Source organism: Athene noctua, chromosome 9, assembly GCF_965140245.1.
Source record: "Athene noctua chromosome 9, bAthNoc1.hap1.1, whole genome shotgun sequence".
In the NCBI taxonomy this organism is placed as follows: domain Eukaryota; kingdom Metazoa; phylum Chordata; class Aves; order Strigiformes; family Strigidae; genus Athene; species Athene noctua.
Genome location: NC_134045.1, coordinates 26616870 through 26641917, shown reverse-complemented (window position 1 = coordinate 26641917; position 25048 = coordinate 26616870). Strand labels below are relative to the sequence as shown.

Genomic DNA, 25048 nt, shown 5'->3' with positions numbered 1-25048 from the left:
ACACTCCTAGGAGCCCACCTTCACACCAACCTTTGTGAAACTGGATTAAAATTGTCGGACACATGCAAAACCTCTGGATGAGTCAGAACAGGATGAAGGGGAAAGCAGAGGGAGGAATGGGATGAATGATTGTATGGTCCAACCATGCAAGCCTAATTTTCCTTCAGACACCCAAATAAAAATAAAAAATGACAACTTGACATCTCCTACTTAATGTTTATGAACAGCTTTACGATTCACTAAAACAAACGAAAGCAGGTCAGGCATACATTTCACATAGTGATTCAGCAGTTCTGCAATCCAGTGTGGAAGCCATAATTATCCCAGAACCTGACAGTGAAAAATGCATTCATTTTGTAACATCAGCATCCTGGCACGAAAGGGTTTGTATCCTTTCAATGCTTTTTTTTTACTAGCAGAACCTCGCTGTGGTGCTACATACTAAAAATATTGACATAGAAGTGAAAGGAGTCTTGAAGCAAACTTGGACATTACGAAGTAACTTCTCTTATTCTTTTTAGGTAATAGATGAAAATACTCCAAGTAAAAAGAAACACGAGAACACTGCCAAATTCCCAGGCCAGAGATGGAAATTCTTCACCACAGGAGATAAATTAAGTATTTTTAATGTCTTCACTAAGCCACGATTGTTGCTAGAGCATTTTTAGATGACGATGTTGTTCTGTCCTAGGTCTGGAAGCCCATCCAATACTTGCAGAAAGAAGCTCAATCTTTATTAGTAAGGCGATGCAAATGAGAGCAGAAGCCTCCAGAGGATCTCTCAGGGGATTAGTCCCTGACACACTTAGAAAATTTAGTTCTGTAGTTCTTAGCAAGTTTGAAAAAAAAAAAAAAAAAATCAGCAAATACTGCTAAAATCCTGGTATGTTCCTCACGTCCAAAAGGAGCAATTAGCTCACGGCAGGTGGGTGGGTTACAGCTGTTAGAGATGGGCAAAGCCACATTTCTGGAGGTGGCCTAGTAGTACCAGCTCCCACGTGTGAACCACAGTAACAGGCAGAGTTCACACCAACGCGCTCAAAAGCCAAGAGAGCAGGAAGAGACTAGAGACAGTGGAAACGGCCAGTGAGAGGATTTCACCTCACCGGGTGGCCCAAGGACAGGGCACTCGGATATTCTACCACTGAACCTTTTACCTGCACCGGTCTCTGGGTGATGCCACCAAGGTCTCCCGGGCTAGAAACAGCATCAGCACAGCTAACCACTGCTGCTCGTCCTCCCCGGTGCGCTGCTTAGGAGGTACCAAAGGTGTGCAAGAGCATCCCTCACCATCTGGATGGGAACTGCTCCAGCTCTGCCATGCTCTCAGCAAGAAAACCTGAAAATCTGCCCCTGATGGCTGCAACACCTCCACTGACACTGTGCCTTCAGGGCAATCTTTCTTTGCCAGACAACTCACTTGACTGAGGTTTATTTATACCACTTTAATGTTGTCTATTGATCGTAGACTCTCTAGTTCTAAGTCATCAAGTAACATGGTTTTCTTTAAAGGGTCACAGAACCTGCTTCTCCTCCTCAGTCTGCTTAAAGTGATGCACCTGAATGGCTGCCTGTCCCAGGTGCTCCCAGAGAAGAGCAAGCGCCAGATCTCTACTGAACTAGCAACATTTTTACACTATTCCTCCTCATCTTTCAAACACCCCCAAAAAAACCCCCAAAGCCCTCTCATCCCTTACACATTTTTTTCCCCTAGCTCAGACTTCTTCAAGATCCACTGACTCATTTTGTCTGTCCAACCCTGGCAGGCTTTTATATGCAGGGTATGCACTGGTTTGCCTACTGGGAAAGCAAGCTTGAGCTTCCAGGAATTCAGTAACACAAGACTCTTCCAAACAGAATTTTCACTGATGGGTGCTGAAGGGTGGGAAAGGAACTGAAAGGAAATTCAGATGAACAAAGGCCCATTAAGAAAATTCACATAAATGAGCATAAATCACCATAGCAACAGGACTATATGAAAGGATTCTTTTCTTATGAAACTTTACTGGATTTCTACATTACTCAGGAGGACTGAGTGAAGTGTTGGGGATGTTTCTAACACTGTTGAACAGGACTTTAAAGACACTTCTACACTCTGCCAGCAGCAGTCAGCACAAATTTTAAGAGCTGAATCAAACATTTCTTTGTGGACCTGGTAAATTAGTTTGTATCAAGAACTGCTTTGCTGCTTTTTCAAATTGTCATTACCAAGAAAAAGTATGAAAGGACATGTCTTTTATCTTTCTTATTTGTATGATAACAAATACAGTCATCTACTCGCTCGACCTGCTGGCCACGCTCCTCCCAACCCAACGGGGATGCCATTTGCCTTCCTTGCAGTGAGTGTGCAATGCTGGCTCGTACACAGTCCAGTGCCCACTCTCACATTCATACTGTGGTTGCTGCCACTTCTGAGATGATATTTGACATCAGCTCTTCTGTCTGTGCAAGTCAAGTTCAGCATTACTCCCGGTGAGCCTCTCCACCATTCCCCTCAGGAAACCTTCACAAGTAGTCCTAAAGTTCTTCAACTGCTTCCGCCAGGCTATGCAGCCACCCCTGCAGATGGAGAGATGGCTGAAACCTTTCAGATGAGAGAGGTCTGTGAGCAGGAGACTCCTGTTAGTTATGATACCTACAGAAAGCGTCATCTCTTATCTTCTCAGTCACTGAGTCTGTAACAGATACCAAAACATTATCCCTGAGCTTTCTCCCTCCTCTGATCTCAACAGGCCAGTCTCTAATTTCACGCTGGAGGTCTGCACAGTCAGGGAGCTCCTTATGATACACGATGTCCTCTCTTCTTTCTGAGCAGCCACTGCACATCTGTGACTGCATTCCAGCCACGTACACTACCCCACGGCTCTGTGACTCCAGTCAAGTCACAGCCCTGGGACTACACAAGAGAAGAAACAAGACCTGCAAATTCACACTGTGCATGAGCATGCAGTCTCTGGAGAACAGCCTCTGCATGTTCTGCCTTCTGAGCAGGAATGTGAAAGACCTCTTTGGAGCCTTCTTCCTTGTGTTCCTCCTCCATCTGTAGCTCCTTGTTCCCTCTGGGCTTTGGTTCCCATCCTCTGACAAACCCACAGTGAAGCCCTCCTCACCAGGTTGGCAAGCCTGATCACCAACAGTTTCTCCCCCTCTTTGAGCAAGGTGAATTGCCTCACATATCCTTTTCTACCCTCCAGACAAAGCAAGACAAAGAACTAAGAACAAACAAAGAAGCTAAATGCTTGCTGGAAAAAACAGCTCTGCAGCCAGGCTCTGGATTCCTGACTGCAGTTGCTCTATCCAGATCCTTCCCCTTGTTCAGGACTGAGGACACCACTCGGTCCCGGGTGTCCCTCATCCCTGCCTCAGAGCAAGCGACCACCGACACCCAGACTTTAAGGCATCAACGTCTATAAAGGACACAAGCTGCATTTGTGAAGTGTGCACACAACTGCTGCCTCTTCTCTCTCTCCTATTCTCCAGTTCTACTAATCGACATGTACTTCACCACTACTAACCCTACTGAGCAGTACAACCCATGAAGTACACCTCAGATCTTTATGACTAACTGACAGATGCTGCATATGTGGATTCAGATACTTCTTCTTAAAAAAAAAACCAAAAAAAACTCCACAAAAAATCCACAACCCACTTTTACTTTTTTCTTTTTTTTTTAAATGAAACTCAGTTTTATGTACTTACCAGTAAGGCATAGTGATGACCCACTGTCACCAGCCATCAAACTGTTACAGCACCTCACTATCCTAGTTCTGTCTGCTTCAAGTATTTGTCTATTTACAGAGTTGTATAACTGTAGTCTAACAGGACATGCCCACAGATATATGTCACTGCCCTGACAAAGCTTCCTTCCTCCTGTAACTGATGCAAATGAGATTTCTTGTTACCTGCAAGAAGAGATACAGTACAGTCTCTACAGCAAACAGACAAAGACACTTCCCTCTAAAAATAGAGATTCTGGGCCTCTCTGAACGGAACCAGTTCCCATTGTACTAAAGCACCCTCGGAAGGGAGCCCCCGTCCCACCTTTACAGTCGGAAAGCCTTGCTGGGTCCGGTCTTTCACTGAGCCTCGGCTGCCCTCGGTCAGGTAACGAGCCCTGTGCTGGGTTTCTGGCTGCACCACTATCTTCAGCTCCTTCCCCTCACTCTTAGTCGGATACTGACCACACAACATTGGGGTCTTCTTCCCTCCAGCTCCCTTCTGGTTCTCTGATGCTCTGGGAAGTCAAAGCAGACCATTAAAAAGATGTTACAAGCAGCTCCCCAATAAAAACAAAGTAAATCACAGAAAAGCTAAAAAGATAAAGAGTGTATATTAACGGATAGAAGATTTATAGTTGAGAGCAAACTTTGGAATTCTCTTTCTGACAGAGAGGGAAACCTGCAGGATGAAGAGGAACGGTGCTTCCCTGACTCCTCCATCCAGTGCAAACAGGAACTGCTTTTCAGAGAGTAAACATAAAGGAAGGGAAAAGCAATTAGCATTAAACTATGTTAACAAACAGAAGGCAGCTCATAACCTGCTTTTTCACAGTATATGATACAGCCTGATATTATCTGAATAAGCTGTTTCACTTCTGTAACAAATATACATATGTACACACACATACTGAATGGATTTAAGGTTAAATGACACTTCTTTAAATAGGAAAACAGCCTCATGCCTGTCTCCACCTGTACTTGCATATCTTGCAAATGCTAATTTCTGTCCAAACGGATTGATAAATTTATGTTAAAACCAAATTAATTCTTGTAAAAAGCTCTGACATAATTGCACCAATTTTAAAGCTGCAACGTATGCAAAAAGACTATTTCTTTCCAGGTGCATTCCTTAAAACGTATCTTGTGTTCAGTTCCATAATTAAAACCTGAATGAAGAAGCCCTCCAAAGTATAACATCATGGGATTCATTTGGTGTTCACTTTAAAGCACAATGGAAAGTAACTCTTGATCTTACACAGGGCAGGTTTTCGTAAGGAACCTGAACTCTGTTAAGACTCATTAACACTGGCAAATGTAAACATGCCATGGCAAACGGGACAGGCAGAAAAAGGGCTCAATGAATTTATGCAAATGCAATATTATTTTTTTACTAATAAAAAGCAGTCTCTAACAGCTAATGACTCTGAAGAAAGCAGTTTAAAATAACAGGTGTGAATTGTTTAAAAAACAAATCCTGTTTCAATGCGCAACCTATGGAGTAATTTATCCAGGATTTTTTCTTCTCAGGGAGAAGGGTGAAAGAAATGCTCTTTCTTTAAACTCATTTATGGCGAGCTTTGCCACTGACCTGAAGGCTGGGGGAACGCGCAGCACTCTTCCCTATTACCAGATGATTTATAGTAACAAACATTACCAGCACCTTCCCTAAAACTCCTGCTGGGCAAGGCATGGCACACGGCCACACAAATCCTTCCAAGTCACCCCCAGCCCCTGCCCAGCACTTTTCCTACAGAAGGGCCTTCTCCTGCGCCAGGGCAGGTCGGGGGCACTTTGCCCACCACATCTCATACCCCTGCAAGTCCTATTTGCCACGCTGTTCTTTCTGCTAAGCCTTCCAAAACCTTTTAATACATGTAACAAAGGGTTCAAGCGGACACCGCTGAGCTGTTACGAGGTCTGTGCTTTATATGAATTTCATTCAGGTTTTTCTGTTCGTGAAGGTTAACCGCTTCACCACGGGCTGCCCGCGAGCCTCCAGCTTGTCCCGCAGCCCTGCCCTGCCCGCTCGTCTCCAACCCACTAACAGTGGAGAGGCAGCACCTAGATAAAAAACCTGGTATAAAAAAAACCTGCAAGAGTACTGTCTTTCTGCCAAGGAGTCCTGGTTACTCTGTCACAGTTTAGTCAAATAGGCTGCTTAAAAAAAATAAAAATGCTACGTAAAAACACACATTCTTTTAGGAAAATAAAAGTGACAGAATTCTTCAGTGCAGCACATACAAAACCTGAGATACACTAAATAAACTCTAATTAGCACCACTATGCTCCCTGCTTCTGTGCAAGTTAAGCAAAAATGCTAATCAACCTCAAGCTCGTTAGATAATCACTTTATTTTTCCTGTCAGGACGCTACTCCAGTGGACTAGTAATTAACAGGAATACATTTACAAACTTCCAGTGAATATCTTCGCTTTTTCTCTCTCAATCTTAAATCACAGGGCTACCATCTCTTAGCACCCCACAGGGACACGAGCAGGACCACAAACAGGACCGCTGGGCAACTGCACCCACCGCGGGGCGGCTCCAAACACGGCACCGCCACGGGAGGAGCTGCGCGGGGACACATCCCACCCACGGCCCAGCCCGACCTGCCACACGCGGGACTTCCAGCTCCGTGAACGAATACAGGAGACTCAGAGATTACTGAAGGGAAGCTTAGAGGCAGCCATTAAAACAACATTCGCTTTTAACACTCAAAATGCGAAGTTTTAGCAGCGTGACATTAACACTTTGGCCTCTCCAAAACAACTGTTTTCCTGACGGTACGTTACTCTTAAAACCCAAGTTGCCTTAACTGCCAACATACTAATATTTTGTCGTATTTATGCAAAGAGATGCTGCCTAACAATTATTTTGAAAGCCTTCCCTTTAGAAAACGAAAGTAATAATTACTTTCAATCAGATTAGCTGAACTCGAAAGCAATTACAAAACCTTCACCAGAGCTTCTCAGTGGTCTTCTCAAATTACGAGGATATATCACTTACACATCCTTTTCATTTAGTTTATTTATAATACTAATATTCATGCACATACAAATAGCAAAATATTTCATACACACACATTTATTTATTAGCTTAACTGTTACCAGACAACGTCTCCTCAAAGCTAGCACTTCTCTTCTAAAAAAGAAATCTAGGTGGCAGAACCCACGGTTCTATGAAAACAGATTTCCTGAGTTAAGGCTTGCCTGGTCCTGCACTGGCATCAGGGCTGTTCCCAGTGAAGACCTGAAACTGAAAGTGAGACCAAGCATGTCAGAAATCTGAGACTCTTTGCCCTAAATCACCATCAATTCATCTGTTTCTAAGGTGGCTTTCACAAATTCCAAGAGCGTCCACAAGAATATTTTCTTTTTTCCTAGCTCTTAAAGACATCTGACTAGAAATCTTTTTTTTGGGGCAAACGCTGTTTCCACTTCACAAATGAGCAAGGGCACTTTCCTTGCTCTTTTTTTAAAGCCAAAAGTAAATGAACTCCCTTGGCAGAACTCCATCAGGCTGGAAAGTTAAAAGGAAAAAAAAAAAAAATCACTTCTGTGACCTAGATTTGTAATGCTGAACCTCCATATTCCAAGTGCAAAATCAAGTTTTCTAATATCTTGGCCATTTTTTATCCCAGAGCTTTTATTTAAAAGGACAATTCTTTTATGTAAGAGGTTTGCTGCATTTCAATCTAGCCTGCTTAAAACACATTAGGAAAAAAATTATGCTTATCTGTCCCTGCACTCACCGAGTACTGCCGACAGTGCCACTGGCTGTTCACTGGTTAGTCCTTAATATTTTAGGGAATGTTATATAGTCTTGTGATGCTTCAGATGGAGATGATACACACTGTTGCAGAGTTTACTAAACCTCCCCTTTCTGTGCAGAGATCACATTTACAGGCACACCGTTCCTGCCTTTCGCTAGTTCCTCCCCTGTGAGGGCGAGCCTGACCTCCCTTGTGCCCGTGGAGGCAATTTCCTAGTTCCAAGCAGCTGCTTTACATATGCTAATCTGCTGCCGTGGCTCTACCATGCACTAATGTTTTACTTTATTATCAATTTCAGCTGGTGAAAAGGAGAGCTGCTGGACAACCGCAGCCAAGCTCACAGCAGAGGCTGCAGGGACAGAGCAGAAGAGCCGGGGCCGCTCCCGCCTCCTGGCGCCCAGGCGATGCTCCCGCAGGGCCCGCACACTCTGGAGAGGTTCTGGGAATCACTTCCTCACCGTGAAATTTTAAGTATGGAACTGCAGCGACCCTGGGAATACAGACTCCAGGCTCTTTCCCTTTGGGATATGAGAAGTTCATAATCTTTCTCACCAGTTAAATTTTAATATTCACCATTACCGTGATGAACATTAGAATGTACTGCAAGCACATACATAAAAAACAAACAAAATACACTCCCCCCTCCCCAAAAAAAACAAAACAAAAAAAGCCAAATCTATCCACTTGACCATCTTAAGTGTACTAAAGAAGCCACAGGTTAAAAAATAAAATTAAAAAAAATATGTATCCACACACTATCATAAAACTGATGGACTTTTTACCTCTTTAAGCAACTACTAAAATGCATTCAGTGAACAGTGTGAAGTGGGAGAGATGAGAGACCACCACCCAGGCGTGCCCACGTACAGACACACGCATGCACACAACCCAGAAGCACAGAGAGAAACAGGATTAGAGATTTATTTCTGAAAAAATCAAATACAGAAGTGAATTCACAAGAAAAAACAAGATCCGGTTCACCACATCATCTTAACATTTTATAAAAAAAGTAAAGCATGTGTTAATTTAAATGATGAAAATCCTAACAAGCAATTAACTTCTACTCCCATCACTCTCTCTATTTGGTAAATAGAGGAAGAGACAAACAGAAGCAGGTGAAGTGTACAGACTGAAATCCTCACATAAAATCCTGCAAAAAATATTAAGATTTAGGGTGTGTCCCGTCCACTTCTGCCTTTCTTTTGAAACATGGTAACGTTTTCATTGCCATTTTATAAATTGAATTGTGCAGCCTTTTAGGAATTTCACTTAAACAAGAATACAGATGAGCTCATCAGTGGTGCGTCCAATTATTGTAGGAAAGTTGATCTTTATTTAGAAGATAAAGGTTAACAAGTCTAATGAGAACTTATTATGGTCTAGGATGCAGAAGGGAACAGCAGAGAAGGGAAGGGATTTATGTGAGAACCTGAGTAGAACACTTGACGGGGCATGGGGGCAGTTTATTAGTTTGGTTTTACATGATGATATAACTTTTTTGGGGGGAAAAAAAAAAAGCAGATACCAACCCATTTCCTGCTTTTGAGTTGCCTTTGCTGTCCGTGCTGAGCTGAGAAAGGACATAGTGAGGCGCTTTGGCACTGTCGGCATCAAATATATCCATGTTGGACTCTTCACAATCTCGACGTTTGATCCCTGGCCTCTGCTTTGGGTTTCGTTTGCGTGATTTACGTGGCACCTCAGTGTTATCATTGTAGGAACTGGTACTCATGTTACTGAAGTTGGAGGGTGAATCCTCCATCCACATACTGCAGCTCTGTTCTGACTCCAATCCACAGCCCTCATCCTGGCAGGACATCCGACTGTTGTCCAGCAAGTCCTCGGGTGGTGGCGAGATGTACAGGACTGTGTGTCTCTTCGGCGTTGACTGCTGCTGCTGGACTGTGTTACTGGTTAACTGCTTTTCACTTACCCCTCTGGTACTTACCCCCACGGCTGAGGAGCAGCTCTCCACTTGCATAGCCTTGCTGTCGGTGACTGAGGTAGAGTAAATGGTAGGACTGGAAGAGGTGGTAAAGGAGCTGCAAGCACCGCCCATGGAGGAAGAGGAAGGAGCTGAAGAAGCATCTGCGGTGTATAATTCAGAAGTAAATACAAGATACATGGTTCTGTGTGTGCTGGCTATAGCAGTCCCATTGAAATAAAGTGATTTATGAACCGATTTCTTTCCCCCAACAAATATTTGGAATTTGGTAAGTTTTAGAATGTAAATGCTTAAAGCAATACAGCCTAGCCAGTACAGTACTTTGGAAATGTCCAAATAAGACTTAGTATGATCCACTGTAATCAACTTTTTTAAAACTTAATGTTAATCCATAAAAATGGCTGCAAGTAAACAGAGCTTTCATTGCCTCAGCTGGACTAATTATTTGTGTAGAAGCCATTTCATCTAAAATAATGGAAGCCCCAATGCAAAATGCTTATAATCCACATTCAATGCCAATTAAACCATTTATTGTTGGAAATTTTATTTTTGCAAAAGACGGGACTGTGCTTAGCCACAAAATATTAAAATAAGTTTCTAACCTATGAAGCAGAGAACTACAGGTCATTTTTAATGCAGACACTCCCTGCTTCAGAGGCAAATCCTGGAATAAAAATATGAGAAAATAAATGAGAAAAAGAGCTGCTGATTATTCCATCATAAATGAGAAATAAAATATAAAATCAACTGAGTTGGTAGGCAAAATGGAACTGGTATCAGTCACTATGACATAGCTGTTTATTTCGAAGGTCCGAAACAGGGATGAAATGTCTGTATCGGTGACATGCTGACACCAGACGACATGAAATTTCTGTAATCTGACTCTTTCAGTCATGAGACTGATTTCTCTCAGACTTTATTAGCAGAGTCCCTTATGCATAAGGGACAGACCTCTGAAAAAAATTCACATTAAGGAGAATATTTTAAACAATTCTGACTTCTCCGGAGGTCTCACAGATTAATCTGGTTTAGGGGCACGAGAGGACAGCAAAATGATTAAAGCAAAACTCTGAAGATTTCCGGAGAACATAATCATTTCCACTTAAGAATTTTAATGGACAAATCAGCTGAAAACTTAGGCTAAAACGTTTCAGAGGAAGCACTACGGACAAATATAGGTCTTTATTTAAATCAGCTGTAGCTCACTGAGGAATAACTAACTGAATTTTCTATTCGGATTTAAGCTTCCTAGGGGGTAGATGCTGTCTTCTGTATTTCTGCACCGCTGACCGCATTTTACACAAACCAGAACCACAGAAATAATCTCATTTGGAAAACAATTGTACATAATATATATGCATAATTATATAATATGTTTGTTCAGCTAGTTACTGGTGTCAGAGGCAATACCTATTATTAAGAGGAACATCATGTTTTTGTTGTTTGGGATTTTTTTAAATCCAAAACATTGTATTAATTTCTCAAGTCTAAAAGGTTTAGAGATTTTTTTTTATCCAGTTTAAGATATTTAAAAGTAACAGAATAAAGTACTTTTAGCCTTAAGATATATATATATATATATTTAACTAGCAGCAAAACTTAGCAAAGCTTCCTATAAATCAGCCTACTTGTGATTACCAGGGCATATCAGTGACTGATGGTGAAGAATTTTTAAACCGTTACTGTTTCTTACGGCTTTTCTGTGCTAAATGAATTTAAAAGTAAACCTACAATACTACAGAATATAAAATTTAGTGATCATTACAGTTTATCCATAAACTATTCTGCTTTCATCTTCATAGGAAGTCCCTTCCCAGAACCTCCCAGTGAACCAGGAGCAGATGAATGATACCAGTTCCATTTTCCAGTTTGTTCTCTGGCAAATATAGTGGCTGAAATTGGAGAATTCAGTCACTTTGAACTGCATTCCAATTTAAAGGCAAATTTATCCTTTCTATATCATGCATTAATGCAATGCTTCTTTCAAAAACATTTATAGGATTGGCAAGAACTATTAAATCTAGGTATTAATTTCAGTGACAATATTTAGGAGCTGATTTGCAGCCACTTTGAGTTGAGAAAGATCGTTGCTATTCGGGATGTTTACTTTACTTTGTTAAAATACGAATTAGTTTCCATTCATCGTTTATACACCCAAACAGAAATACAGAGCATGCATACAGCACAGCTGCTGCATGCAAGTGTTTGCAAATGGAATTTGTGGAGCACACAGCAGTCGTGCTGCAGCACTGGATGACTGAACAGCAATATTCTCCCGTTTAAAATTAGTTGGTTTTGAAGTGACGGTACCGAGCAGCATGCACAGTACAACGCAGTGTACGCACGTCTCCTGCCCGCCCGCGCCTGACAGACCGACAGGAATAACTGGGGGCACTGAACCAGGTAGCAGGGCTCTAGAACTGGAAGACTCTTCCTCCAACAGATTAATATCAAAGATTTATCTTTTTGCAGCAAATACTAGGAATGTTTTAGAAAGTTCTTTTAAAAAGACTGAGAAAAACTTTTAAGTGACATCTACGAGAGGTCTGCCTCGGAGCAGGTATGCCAAACACCGACGTATCCTGCTTGTCAAAATGGTTCAGTGCATATCCCATCCAGAAATGCAATAATTGTAGTTTTCCCTCACTTTCTTAAGAAATAATCCAAATCAATCACTAAACGAAATACTTTTCAGAATAAAGCTAAACAAGCTGGTAACGGTATTGTTACTTCAGGGAGCGGCATTCTGTTGCTATCATTACTGCTATCCAAAGCAATTCCTCCTCCTGTTTTTTTTCCTAGAAGTTAAAAAGCACGTATGCGTTTATGTGTATATTTTCTTTATATATTTAAAAAGGAAAGAAATACTGTCCATTATAAATTGGTTATACTCTCCATTTACCAGAGACACCCCTGCGTAACAGTAAGATTAGATTATCGGAACAGTATCAAGCCAAACAGTAATGGCAAGACAACCTCTCTCTTTAGCCTTACATAATCTCGAATGCCATTACCATTCGTAAACATGCAAGTGTTTTAAAGCATGTACAGCCCAGTGTCTTCTCTATTATAATAATTAAAAACATGTAAAAAGTATGACATATTACAGCCAGTTAAATAAACTGGCTATATTAGAACAATTAAATACACAAATTTAAAATCTATTTTGGGGGATAAATTGGTAACTGGTTTAGTAACACTTTCAGTTATGCAAATACTAAGAAACATAGTAAAATTCACGTTTTTAGGAAAACCTGCAGGCCTTTAGCCAACTCATCTTCCTTTGAACTAGTAATTAAATAATTGGGGTCAACCAAATAAGAATTCAAAGTTACTATAATGAATAAAGCACTGTATGTTTTAAATGGCTCCTGGTTTGTGTTATCAATTGATTCTAAAGCCAGTGACGACACAGGCGTGTCCAATACCCAGAGGAGATCTCTTGGTTGAATATGCTGCATTTGAAAAAAAAAAAAAAAAGTTTATTCTGAAGTTTTCAGTAACTCAAACTTGACTGGTATTGCTTTAAAAGGTGAAAGCACTTTGCATTTCCTGGTTTTGAGGAAGGAAATTTTCCCCAACATGCAGATAATAAACAAAACGAACCCAGTGGACAGTCAGTGTGCGGGTGTACCTGGTCGCTGGGCTGTCACGTTAGAGTGGAAACATACAGACGCCTTCCCCAGTTTCAGCATCTCTTTTATTTGAGGTTACTTTCTTTAGACACATGTTAATGGGAATTGTTACAGGTGGCTCTTTCATTTGCAATTTAACAGTGCTTGCAATGACAAATATATAGTTTAAACGAGTATGTACATTTTTGAAATATCAGACTGAATATATTTTAACACAGCCTCAAAATAAAAACTGCTTTCTGAGCAACAACACTGAATAGAAGCCAAGTGCATGTTATGGCAAGTATGCAGCCACAGTATTGTAAATGAAACGTGCACCAGCATCACAAGGTGGTTTTTTTCCTTTTTCTTAATTTTAAAAAAATAGGAGAGAAAGAGAAAACTACTTCCACGTTAGAGCAACTTTGATCACTGTTGAAACTAAACCTCCTGAATCTATTCATTGCCATCACTGTAACATGTAAGGTAGCTGAAATAAGTGATTTGGAATTTGTCGCCTGTCCTACAATCTTTATTTCTCGCAGTGAGGCAGAATGGTATCAAACAGTTCAGCATAAGGAAGTCCTGGTACCGTTTTGGACATCATAATTTACATATCAATCCACGATTCTGTAATGTGTAAATGAAAGATAAAAAATAATCAAGAACTAACAAACTAAGTGGTTAGTGCGGGAGTACAGAATGCAAATAAAGATAACCAATTACTCCGCACTGCTCCGAGGAAGACTAAATGTCAAAGAAATTCCAGTTGTTCATGATACCAGTCATTTGTACATTTGCTTCCAGGAAAATCTGAAAAGGTGCCTACTGCTCCCAAACGTTCACCTCGCCTTCAGGCAGCGAACAGAATTACGTTCACAGCCAAGAGAATGAACAATTCCGGTTCCGTCTGAAAACAAGAATCAGCCAAAAACCAAGCAGTGGAAAAGAGAAGCAACACGCATGTGGCACAAACGCATGCTGCTAAAAACCACATGCTAACGGAGTGTCAGAGACTAAGGGAACACACGGCACAGAGCATCCCCGGGAGCAGATCGGTGCAGTCTTTTTCGTTTCAGGAGCATAAAGCATTGTACAAAGACAATTTATTACCTCCTGAGTTAGCAACTAAGACAATGACATGTATTTCTATATCCTATTATCTTGTGAACTCAAACAAGGCATTCAGCCTCTAAAAAAAGGCAGGAGAAAAAAAAAAAATCACTACTTGGCATTGAGGGAGTCTTGTCTTTAGATAAACACTTACGTGGAGCCAATCCTGGAATCCTTGTTCATTCTTTCCAAAGAGATCCTTAAATACAACAAGGATTACCAAATCCTCAGAAAGAAACAAATAGCGTCCTGATGACGGGGTTTTTTTCATTTCAGCTGGAGTGCAAAGCAAGTCATTTCCCAAACTGGAAAGCTTAAGATTGCTAACGTGAATAAGTTGGAGGAATTTTTGGTTTTGCAAGCTTTTCAGCCACCTGTGCATGAACAGGCAGGACTAGCAAAAAGCCATTAAAGAACTCGCCTTTTTCTCAGAACCTAGCCTGCATCCCACACGGTCCCCCCGGGCTACGTTCAGAAAACAATTAAGTGTCAAAAGTGAAAACTCACCACATGGGGCAAGGTTCAGGTGGTGTATCAGCTTAATATATGAAATATACCCATTTATTAAATTTGTTAATTTATCTAACGTGTCACGTTCTTGGTATGACTTTTGTATGTTAATTGGTTTATTTGAACTGCTGGACACAGAACAATTTCAGAACAAAACCAGAAGGATACTATGTGCAAAATTTTCAGCATCAACCCTTGTGTTGCCAAAGGTTTTAAAGGTAAAACCAGAACTTACAAAGTGGCTGCAAACCTGCTTTCAACACCTCACATGCCAAACTTGGGTTTCTACTTTTCTTCTTCTTGTTATTACTGATGTAATGTCAAAAACTTTTCCAAAAAGTTTAGTTTCAAATCAGTATCAATCCACTATTTAGAAATAAAACAAAAAAAAAAAAAAAAAAAGAAAGAAAGAAAAGAGACTTATGAAGAAGTCTGAAAACAAGACCGACCTATACCCTGGGTGAGATTGGATGGGTTAAGTGTCTCTGGCACTATTTGTCTTCACTATTGACAGACACTGTCACACAACCCACCACTCGATGCCTGTCTCTGAATGGCGAAGCTAGAATGCAAGTTAAGTGTATTAATAGAGAAAAAAACTAGCATCCCAGCAAATATAATAAAGCAATCCAATTCACCAGTTATTAACAACACTCAGATTCAAGATAGGTAGGTTAATTTAATTTACATCAAGCCCAACAGTGTAAATTCCCCTTACATTCACATGCTGAACCAAGCAGTGTATTATACTTTGGGTAAATACATCAATCAATCTGGTTTTGTTATAAAGGACATCCGTTATTAAATTAACACTCAAGTTTAGGCATCTAAGAAATTTTGTTAGTGGCTCACACACCCCAATTCCATGGATCTTAGATCCTCCCCACTCGGAGCTAACCAGCTGTGACAGGCAAGGCAGAACTCTGGGACCCTCAGCTGCTCTCTTCAAGCTCTACCTGCCGCCTCCTCGGCTCCCTCCACTGCCCCGACAGACCGGCTGCACCCCGTCAGGGCTGATGGATCCCACAAATTTAAGAAACAACTTTTCAATTTAAGAAACAGCCTCTTTTGTTCTTTAGATACACAGTTAGGGTTTTTTTCTAAGAAACTAAGAACTCCTCTTGGCCTTCATGAAGTAATTGGTGATGCTTCTGCAAGAAGGTGCCCAAATAATAGTACAGTAAGACTGTTCTCTTTCTGCCCTTCTCTGGCTTGGGTTTTCATTATTAAGGAACAGGGAATTCTCACCGCAAAATAATTCTCAAGCCTTTTTGAAGTAAGAATAGGAGCCGCTGAATGCAAGAATTTGCCATGAAAAATCTCTCAGAATGATAAATCAGCCTGTGTTTGATTAAGCAGTTTGGAAAAACTGGGTTTACTGACTAGATGAAATTCAGGAAGACTGAAAATAAACTTAATCCAGAAAAAAAAAAAAAGATATGATCTAGAGTACATTGATGTAATCCTTTACAGGCAGTTATAAGGAAGCTCTGCTCCATGCAGAGGAGCAGGTACACACGCAACTCTCATACAACCCCACACAACTACAACGTTTTAACTGAATTTGCAGAGAGCACGTTGTCTAAAAAGTTTCCATAAAACGGAAAGAGTAAGAGAAATCTTTTTTTCGCATTTCCCCGCGATGACTGTCACCAGCAGACAGCTCGGCACGATGAAGGAACCTCCCCACCACCCTGAGCCGTACCCGACCACGGCCCGGCCTCTCCTGGACTGTCACTATCAGAGCTCTTCTGGGCACACGCTATCGCCAGGAATAATAATGCTGACATACACATTAGTGCTAACAAGCCAGAGCAGCCAGGGCACTGTACTAATATACAGCACCAGCAAGATGCATTTTAAAGAGCATGAGGGTCGGGTTTAAATTAATTTTGCAAGAAAGAAGTACTTGACACATGAGCGAAACAAGCACACTGCAGACAGAAATCCCTGGAAGACATCCTCCGAGGGAACGACAGGAAGGCATTTCCAACGGGGAGGGCGGTGGGAAGAGGAAGGGAAAAGCCTACAAAGAAATGGAAGTTTTTACAGGCATTGGAGACCAACTACAAAGAAGAAAAGTTTTTTCTGATAATTTGTTTACAAGATGTAATTAGAAGCCCAGGATAATAGAATTAGTAGCAGCACTGATATCCCTTTTGAAATCTCTAGTAATTATTTCTGTATCAACAGGAAAAACTGACTAATGACACCAGGAAGGATGATCAATTGACAAAATATTTTCATTAAAAATAAAAATGAAGAAGCCTGTCTCTAGCTACTCAGAGAAAAAAAGAAAAACATGAACCCCCTATCTCCATTTAGGGGCTTTATTAGAGTCTTTAGCTTCAGAATGATGAAGTTTTATCTTACAAGTGGAAAACATGACCCATACCCCTTAGCACCCAGTTTCTAACGCCACAGATGACGCAAATATTTTTAGCCATTTCTCTACAGTAGCAATTGAGAAGCAAAGCCTTATTTTCATAATTAAAACAATCAAAAATGCTATGGCAAGTATTTCAACAACGACGCTAATCAAAAAAAGCCAATGACTCCTGTTTGGGACAAGTAGCTTGTCCCTTTAATTAAAAAGGAGCACAAAATTGACATGACCACAAAAATGTAAAGCTTCATTGTTTACCAAATATTTTCCCAACATACAATCATAGATGTTTGGGAGCCAGAAAAATTCAAGACATCACAGATTAATCTTATACAAATACAAAGGATGCAAGAAGAGATCAGTAAATACATTTCAGTGGCATAAAATCTGTTTCCCTTTTGTTACGGCAAGGACACTGCTCTGTGGAGAATTCAATTTGAGATAAGCACTGGAAACTGTCAGAATGGAAACGATGCAGGAAACATTGTCCTGGGGAACAATACAAAAATATGGAAAGATACATATTCGTCTCTGTGGAAAAATGGAGAACAGCTCACAGATCATCAACAAGCTGAAGCAGCTCATTCCAAGATCTGCCACAGGAAGAACGAACAGATGATAAGCAGAGAAGCAAGTTTCTGTAACAGTTTCTTCACTGGGGTTCGGGAGGTTTGAGCATTCCTGTTACTGCAGATAAAAGATGAAAACGCCACACTTGTTTAAAGAACACGGTTGAAAATACTCCCGAACGAACCCCAAAAACCAGGAATAAGATGTTGACCTACCAACTAGAAAGACACCTTTGAGAAAGGACTGAAATAGCTGTGTGAATTTTAAGCGTGTGAAGCAGTTGCTCGGTGTGTCTTGATCAACATGATAAAATTGTTCAACCTTTAAGAACCAACTGAAAAGAATTAAGCATCCCTCCTTGCAACTGGAGCTTAAAAATACTGTGTAGAAGGCATTATTAAAGCTTCAGGCACATTTATTTCATATAAGAAATCTCCAGGCGCAGCTTACAATGACATTTCTCAGCATGACACCCTCATGCATTTCAAGAGTCTAGAAGATGATTCATATTTAATGTGTTTATGGTACCGCACCAGGCAAAATCCTCCTCTTCCTGTCCCCTGAACAAAGACACTTGTAATTCAAAGAGCAAGCACAGAGAACAGTTTTTCTAGCAGTAAAACGGGATCTTTTCCCTCCCTTCTGCTCTCCAGAAGAATAACAGAATTCAGAATTAGAAGCTTGAGACAGCAGCTTAGGTTATGAACATGGCAGCTCAAAATCCTAGAGTTCTATTAAATTATACTTGCCTGTTTGATATTCAGAGAGTGGGTAATACCTCTTTTGTCTGGATTAATGAGATACACATTTATTAACAAATTAATGAAAATCCAATCAGCAACATTCCATTTTAATACTCTTAAAACTGTTCTGTAAATCACAAAACAAATTTCCAAATGGAAGAACCAGAAGTCTGCCCCTGCAAGGTCATCGCTGCTAAAAACAGCCCATCCTGCTCCTCCAAAAAAACCAGAGAAGTTAACTGCAGCAATACACATTTCTCATCTATAATGTGATTTATAGGGAACAAAACCCCACAGCAAAGTGACTGACAGAAAAGCCTCAAGTAAGTAGAATTTCAGCCAGATGCTGCCTTACTCTGTCTTTTGGGAAGCAGAGAACAAACTGTGTCAACTATTACAGGAGTAGTAAAAAACTCTTCACATCATTCCCTGTAACGTAATCCCCTCGTTATTGACAGTAAGCATATCTCCAATGGACTTCTACACACAGGGTTGCTAGCAGCATTTCAAATCAGCCCTTCCTTTTAAAAATAAGAGTAAACGAGATGACCTACAATGCTGTGGAGACTGGATTGTCCTTTCCCTACCATTCCCCAAAACAGTGAGGTTTTAGAGCAAGTTAAGAGCTGACATAAAAATGAGAGAGCGAGACAGACTTACACAAAACAAGGCAAAGATTTCAGATACAGGAACACTAGGCTGGCAAAGTCATCCTTCCTCCTCACCCTATCATCTGTACAGTGCCAGCTCCTCAAAAATGTGCCTACAGTCTGCTATAAGAACTTGATATATGCAAATGAATATGCAATCTTGGTCTTTTAAAATATAAATGTAAAACATCTATTTATGTTTTCCTGTATAAGCCCATAGACACGCACAAAGCCCAGGCTGACGCTCCTCTGATTTTCCAGTTAAGAAAGCAGAGCCCAGCCCAGCCAGACTTCACTACACAAGGCTGTGTGACAGGGCTTGAAAATGTGGTAGCAACTTCTCAAAGACACCACAGCAATCCCAAAACAGCTCAAGGAAAAAAACCCTGTAAAACATGATACACCCTTTTATCTAGAAACATGGCACAGCTACAGCAAGAATGCAGCTAAACCACTCATGTCCTATTCTCTCAAGAAAGTGGCGAGATGTGGGTGCAGAAGACACACACAGCTAACCTCGGTGATGTGCAGAAGCGCTCCCGGGACGCTGGAACCCGACTGAGCAGAGCGGAGAGCACTGGTGCTCCGAGGCAGCAGAGTGCTGCGGGTACCAGCATCAGTTCAGAAGTGCTGAGGTCAAGGTGGCTTAGAGGAGGAATCCAAATCAGCCACTACACAGCAGGAATTGGTGGGAGGGAGACTACTGACTGTAAAACAATCCACTGAGACCCACTGCGAAGAGTGAATTGACCTCTCCTTGCACCCCCACCTACAACTTCAGTAGACAATGATGCTCCTTCCTCTGTTCCTAAGAGTCTGTCCCCAGTTTTAAAGAGGAAAAAAAAGTCTGGCCTCGGACTTAGCAGAACACCCAACCACCTGTCCACTCTGCACGTATGGCAGGTGCTTCATGGCACTAGCTAGCTAGATGTCTCTCATCTCCCAACAGCAGAGGGAGGAGCAGGGACTGTTCTCTCCAGCTTTCTGCTCAGTCTCTATAGTTCTGGAACACAGCCTACGGACCTGTTTTACAGGTAAACATTTCTCCCAGATGCATGTGTTTTCTTTCAGGGATGTGGTGGAGGAGTGGGAAGAACCGAAAACAAAACTACCCCCCCGCTAAGATGTTACTCTAGAACTACCTGATTTCGTTTACGGGCCAAAAAGCTGAGGTTGAGCCTTGCCCAAGGCCTGGGGGAGTGGGGCAGCTCTGGGCTGGGGCTCATCTCTCCTTACACGTGTCCACACGCAGCACAACTCGCTGCTGAATGATCCTGGTCGTCATGATTCTCGGGTTATAAAAGACCAAGATTCAATTGCTCTTGCACTCGCTGTAGTGGACAGTGACACAAGCAATGAAAACAAAACTAGTCTTGGCTCTGTTTGGGGTTTTTGTCTGGTTATTAGGATTTTTTAAGAGATCATTTTTAACAACTGTAGTTGCTTGTGCTTCATGCTTCTGATCCTGATTTTAATGGCACCCAAAAAACTTAACACTCATCGCCACACTGACAGGTCTCCCAAGCCACAGTTCAGCCAACACTTCAAACCAGCACAAACGGACAGGAAGGGAGAGAAGGTAGCTCCACCCTCCCAAGTGCTCCTGCCTCCCCACACCTGACCCGCGGGGACGCAGAGGGACAGCTGGAACCTGGCCGGGTCCCTCACCCGCACGCTCCGCGCGGGCACGGGGAGCTCCCCTTCCGGCAGCGCTATCGGCCTCAAGCCTCTGTGAAACTACACTACCCCTGACATGGAAAACTGTTCTTAACTGAGTGAGCAGGTCTCCTTTCAGCGTTAACAAAAAAACCACCCCACACCTCAACTATTTTTTTAATTTTTTCATTGAAGAAAATTGTGCTGCAGTTTAACCAAAACACAGCTAATACAATCTTAGGTTTTTTTAAAAGGAACTGGACTGGCTGTTAGCAGACACTAAATACCTGGAGGTAACAGACATTTAGTTCCATTCAAGTTTTTAAGTCTTTTCTGTTAGATACAGAATTAATTAGCAGTTCATGTCTGTCTGTGGATTTAGAGTGTAACAGGGTTTGTGGAATTTTTTGTTCACTTATTTTTAAGACATACGTTTCTGCAGGATTTGGTTGCTGATATATCTTTGAAGCAAACCAATCGTTAAGTACCTCAATTTCAGAAATATTTGCCCAAATTATTTTTTGAGTGATAAAAAAAATATCAAATCCTTTCAATGTAATAAAACCGTCAAATTCTTTCAATGACCAAAGTTCCACTGTGCACAGTTAAATCCACAGGTTCTCTCAGAAGAGGTCTGGCAAAACATGAATGGTGAGCAGTGCTGTAAAGTTTCTCTGACAAGTCTACAATCACTTCAGTTTCTGATCAGGATTCCTCTACCATGCAAATCTGGGAAACATTCTCACACAAACATTTAATGCATATGAACTCATAGAGAGAAAAAAAGAATAATGCAGCTATCTGAATCCTCACCTTAAACATATACATTTTTCTCAAGCAACAATTTAAGGCCAATTAGGAAAGTGGAACATGACCTTGTAAGAAATATAGGGATCAAATTATGAAAAAAAAAAATCCTTATCCAATGAAGAAAGATGCATCTATCATGAGCATAATGGTTGTTTTTTTCCTCATTGCACAGATGTTTACTAATATGTACAAGTTACTGACAAGAATCCCAGATGCTAACCAGCACGAAGGGTAACCTCACAAATTAGAGCTTTGTCCTTAAATCCTTTGTTATGTTTAATGAAGATCAATGACAGAGTCTTTAGACTAAAGTCTAAAGCATGACTGGGAGTAAGATAAAGATGACGATAAAAAGGTCATGCCTCATTTTTATATGCTGTCAATTAGAAAAATAAGTAATTTAAACTTATCAGTTTATAAAAGTGCCATCCTGACATATATTCTCATGTATCTGAGAATTTTGTAATACATTACAACAGAGAGCTATGTGTGAATGGAGTTTAAATACTAAGCTTCCTCAAGCCTCTTAAAGGAAAACATGACCTTTCTTCCTCCTTACAGGTTTGGTAAAAGCTTCACGGCTCAGAATGTAATCTCCCATTCCAATTTTTAACCTAGCTAGAATTCACTCTTTTACAGTCGGTCAGCAATCTGCCTTAGTTCCAAATAGGTATTTATTACCCGTGAAGACAGAGTGCATTCTAGGAGTTACCAGGCCCGTAACATAATCACAGAATAGCAAAACAAATAACTAACTTCTTACCAAGATATATGAAATACAGCAACCAATACCATAGAATACCCGAGAATTTAGATCATCGGTTTAGTTTAATTTCTATTACCTACATTCTCCTAGAATGAACTCTGTTACTTCTCCACGAGCTCTTTTTTTACAATCAAAACTTTGCCAGCACTGTTCATGTTGGCCAGAATGTTACAAACCTTAACAAAGCAACTGAATAAACGGGAATGCTTACCAGCAGCAACTACAGCTGGAGGCGGCGAACCTGCCTCGCCACCACTTGTTTGGCTCATGGATGCTACAGATGTTTCTCTGGAAGGTGGTAACTGCAGCTCCTTTGGGAGAAGGTCATAGACAGATTCTGTTGAACAAAAAGCATTTAATCAAAACTTTATTCATGCTCTGTAATAGGAGAGAAATAATGCTTTTGCCTAAAAGATACGAACTATAATCCAACCTTTGCAGAATCCTTTGAAAAAGTTACATTAAGCACTTGGGAGTGCTTAACATCCTACAATGCCGTTACTTCAGAAAACAAATCAAACACGAAAACCTCAAGATACACATTCTCAAAACGGAAACAAAAGGACACAAATTTGATCAAACAAAGAAATAATTAATGAACTTCCATGGAAACTGTACTCATTTAGAATGAAAGGGCAGAATCACATGAGAACCAAAGACAAACCTGTTCCCAGAATTTGAACTGTGTGACTGACTTCCAAAGAAAAAGACAATTTAATTTAGTACCATCATTCACAGAATATCCTACAGTCTTCCTAAAAGTGTCGGTTCTTGTTATTTAAGATCCCTCACTTCTAGTTATCTGCAACTTTTCTTTAACTCAAACTCTTCTCTAAACTCACACAAGTGCTCCACGGAAAGCAGCCTCCACTAACGAAATGGCTACTGCCAGTCCATTTTACACGGAAAACTTTGATGTAACTGTGGCAGATCTGTGCAGTGCTACAACCTCTGAGAATTTTTTTGTGCGATTTCTCTGTTGTGAAGCAGCTCTGGCCACCACACAGCTCACCTGACAGAGCTTCAGCAGAGCCAAGACACAAGAAGTGAAGTCAACAGCCTCACGTTCAACCTGCTTCTCCATCCTTGCCGACAGTTTGGAGCAAGTGACTGCCTGCGGTCAGAGGGCTGCTTTGGAGCCCAACTAGCGAGGGCCCTCGCTGCACCAACAACTGAGAAATCACCTCAGCACAACTCAGGGATACAAACAACTCCACTCAGGTAGGAGCATGCAGCTGTAAACCCACCTCTTCCCGGGGATACGCCGGAGATGCATCATTTCAACCACTCTATTTAGAGATGTGAATAACTTAGATGAACAGCTATAAACTGAATCAACAATTCTACACCACAAAACTTTTAAGAAATTCCTTTACAGGTATTATTCAGGGGACTGAGACAGACAGGGAAAACTCAATGTGCATTTTTAAAGTTCTTTTTTCCCCCCCATGAAGCCACAGTTATACTCAGCTGATCCTAAAGTAAAATACCTTTGTGCAGCAATTCTGCGAAAATCAGAACCCCCCCCGAGTTGTTAACTAAAGAGCTTTATCTGCATCAGGCCCTGTAAAAAATGAAACACACCCGAGAGAAATGCAGGGGTATATACACAGCCAGCAATACAGAACTGTATTAAAAACACAACACATACCAAATGCTGGTTATGCCACAAACCAGAACAGTTACCATACTGGGTAAGAGGGCAAATATTCACACCACTAACTGGCATAAAAAGAGCCCAAGAAAACTGTAATGCTGTTTTCAGGACACTACTTGTCTGTTATGTACAAAATTATAAGCAACTACCAACAACAGCTGTGAGCTGGTGCTGACGTGTACTCGGAGTTAGCTCCACTGCCCGCCAAACTTCTTCCCTTCTGCTGCAAGATTATTTTTTTTTCCCCAGTTACACCCACTTTTCAGAGAACTTTTCAGTATGGTGACAAATAAAACAAACTTTTTTGTTTTAATTTAAGCTGATAATTAAAATATTGGTAACCAGAGGTTGCATTCCAAATCCCAAGCAGAAATCTCTGCCGAGGTTTTCTGTAAGAGTTACCCGTAAGGCTGAGACGACGTACAAGGAAAATACTTTGAGACAGCTCAAGCTAACTAACCATAAATCCAAAGTTTTATTCTTTGGAACAATCCGGGGAAGAAAAATATTTACTTGTGCTAACTGAAGATCTTAAAAGGTACAAAAGGCAAAGGGAAAAGACAGACATTTGTTCGCACTTTTGCTCCTGTTTTACTATGAGGAACAGCTGCATTAACATTTCCCTCAAACATTAATTCTCTTTTTAAAATTAACTTTCTCCTCAGCTATTATGATTTCTCGCTCTTCTGAACTAGTAATTTTCAACACCATACAACTGGCTTTCAAAGTAAAATAAATCAGACCAGTTTAAAATCAGTTATGTAAAGATATGGTTACAATGATGCTTCTCATTTTATATTTCATTTCCTTTTCCCAAAAAATGGTTACTTTTTTTACCGATAATGTATCACACTACCAAGGAGGAGTATCACGTACTTTGTGTGTATGAGCACGTAATTTAAACATCCTCTAAATTTTAGCCTTTATTTAAAAAGGTGAATCATGCCTTTATTTTTTCATCTTACAAATTTTAGTTAAGTTACATATGCATAAAGACTTGAATCCAATTCAAAAATTAAAAACCAAACTAAAATGCATTTTAAATTGTTACTAGCCAAATACCATCTCCTTACGCCTGCTGTGCCAGTGAGGGGGAAGAACAAGGCACAGTTCTAATTTAAGATGGGAAGGGAGTGCA

The 25048-nt window shown here is 40.9% G+C and overlaps 1 protein-coding gene across 7 annotated transcripts in view; it reads right to left on the bottom strand.

The window, feature by feature from the left end:
* The window catches only part of NFAT5 (nuclear factor of activated T cells 5), a 71467-nt gene that overhangs the window by 24020 nt on the left and 22399 nt on the right, over positions 1–25048 (bottom strand). For 6 of the 7 annotated variants that reach the window (XM_074913629.1, XM_074913633.1, XM_074913632.1 and 3 more), the window contains exons 2-4: positions 22465–22590; positions 9020–9578; positions 4042–4234 (exon numbers count right to left, since the gene is read on the bottom strand). In XM_074913629.1, the coding sequence (XP_074769730.1) occupies positions 4042–4234; positions 9020–9578; positions 22465–22590 (878 nt within the window). Of the gene's footprint in view, positions 1–4041; positions 4235–9019; positions 9579–10037; positions 10100–22464; positions 22591–23265; positions 23356–25048 lie in introns of those variants that run through there. The other variant, XM_074913636.1, reaches the window with a different exon arrangement.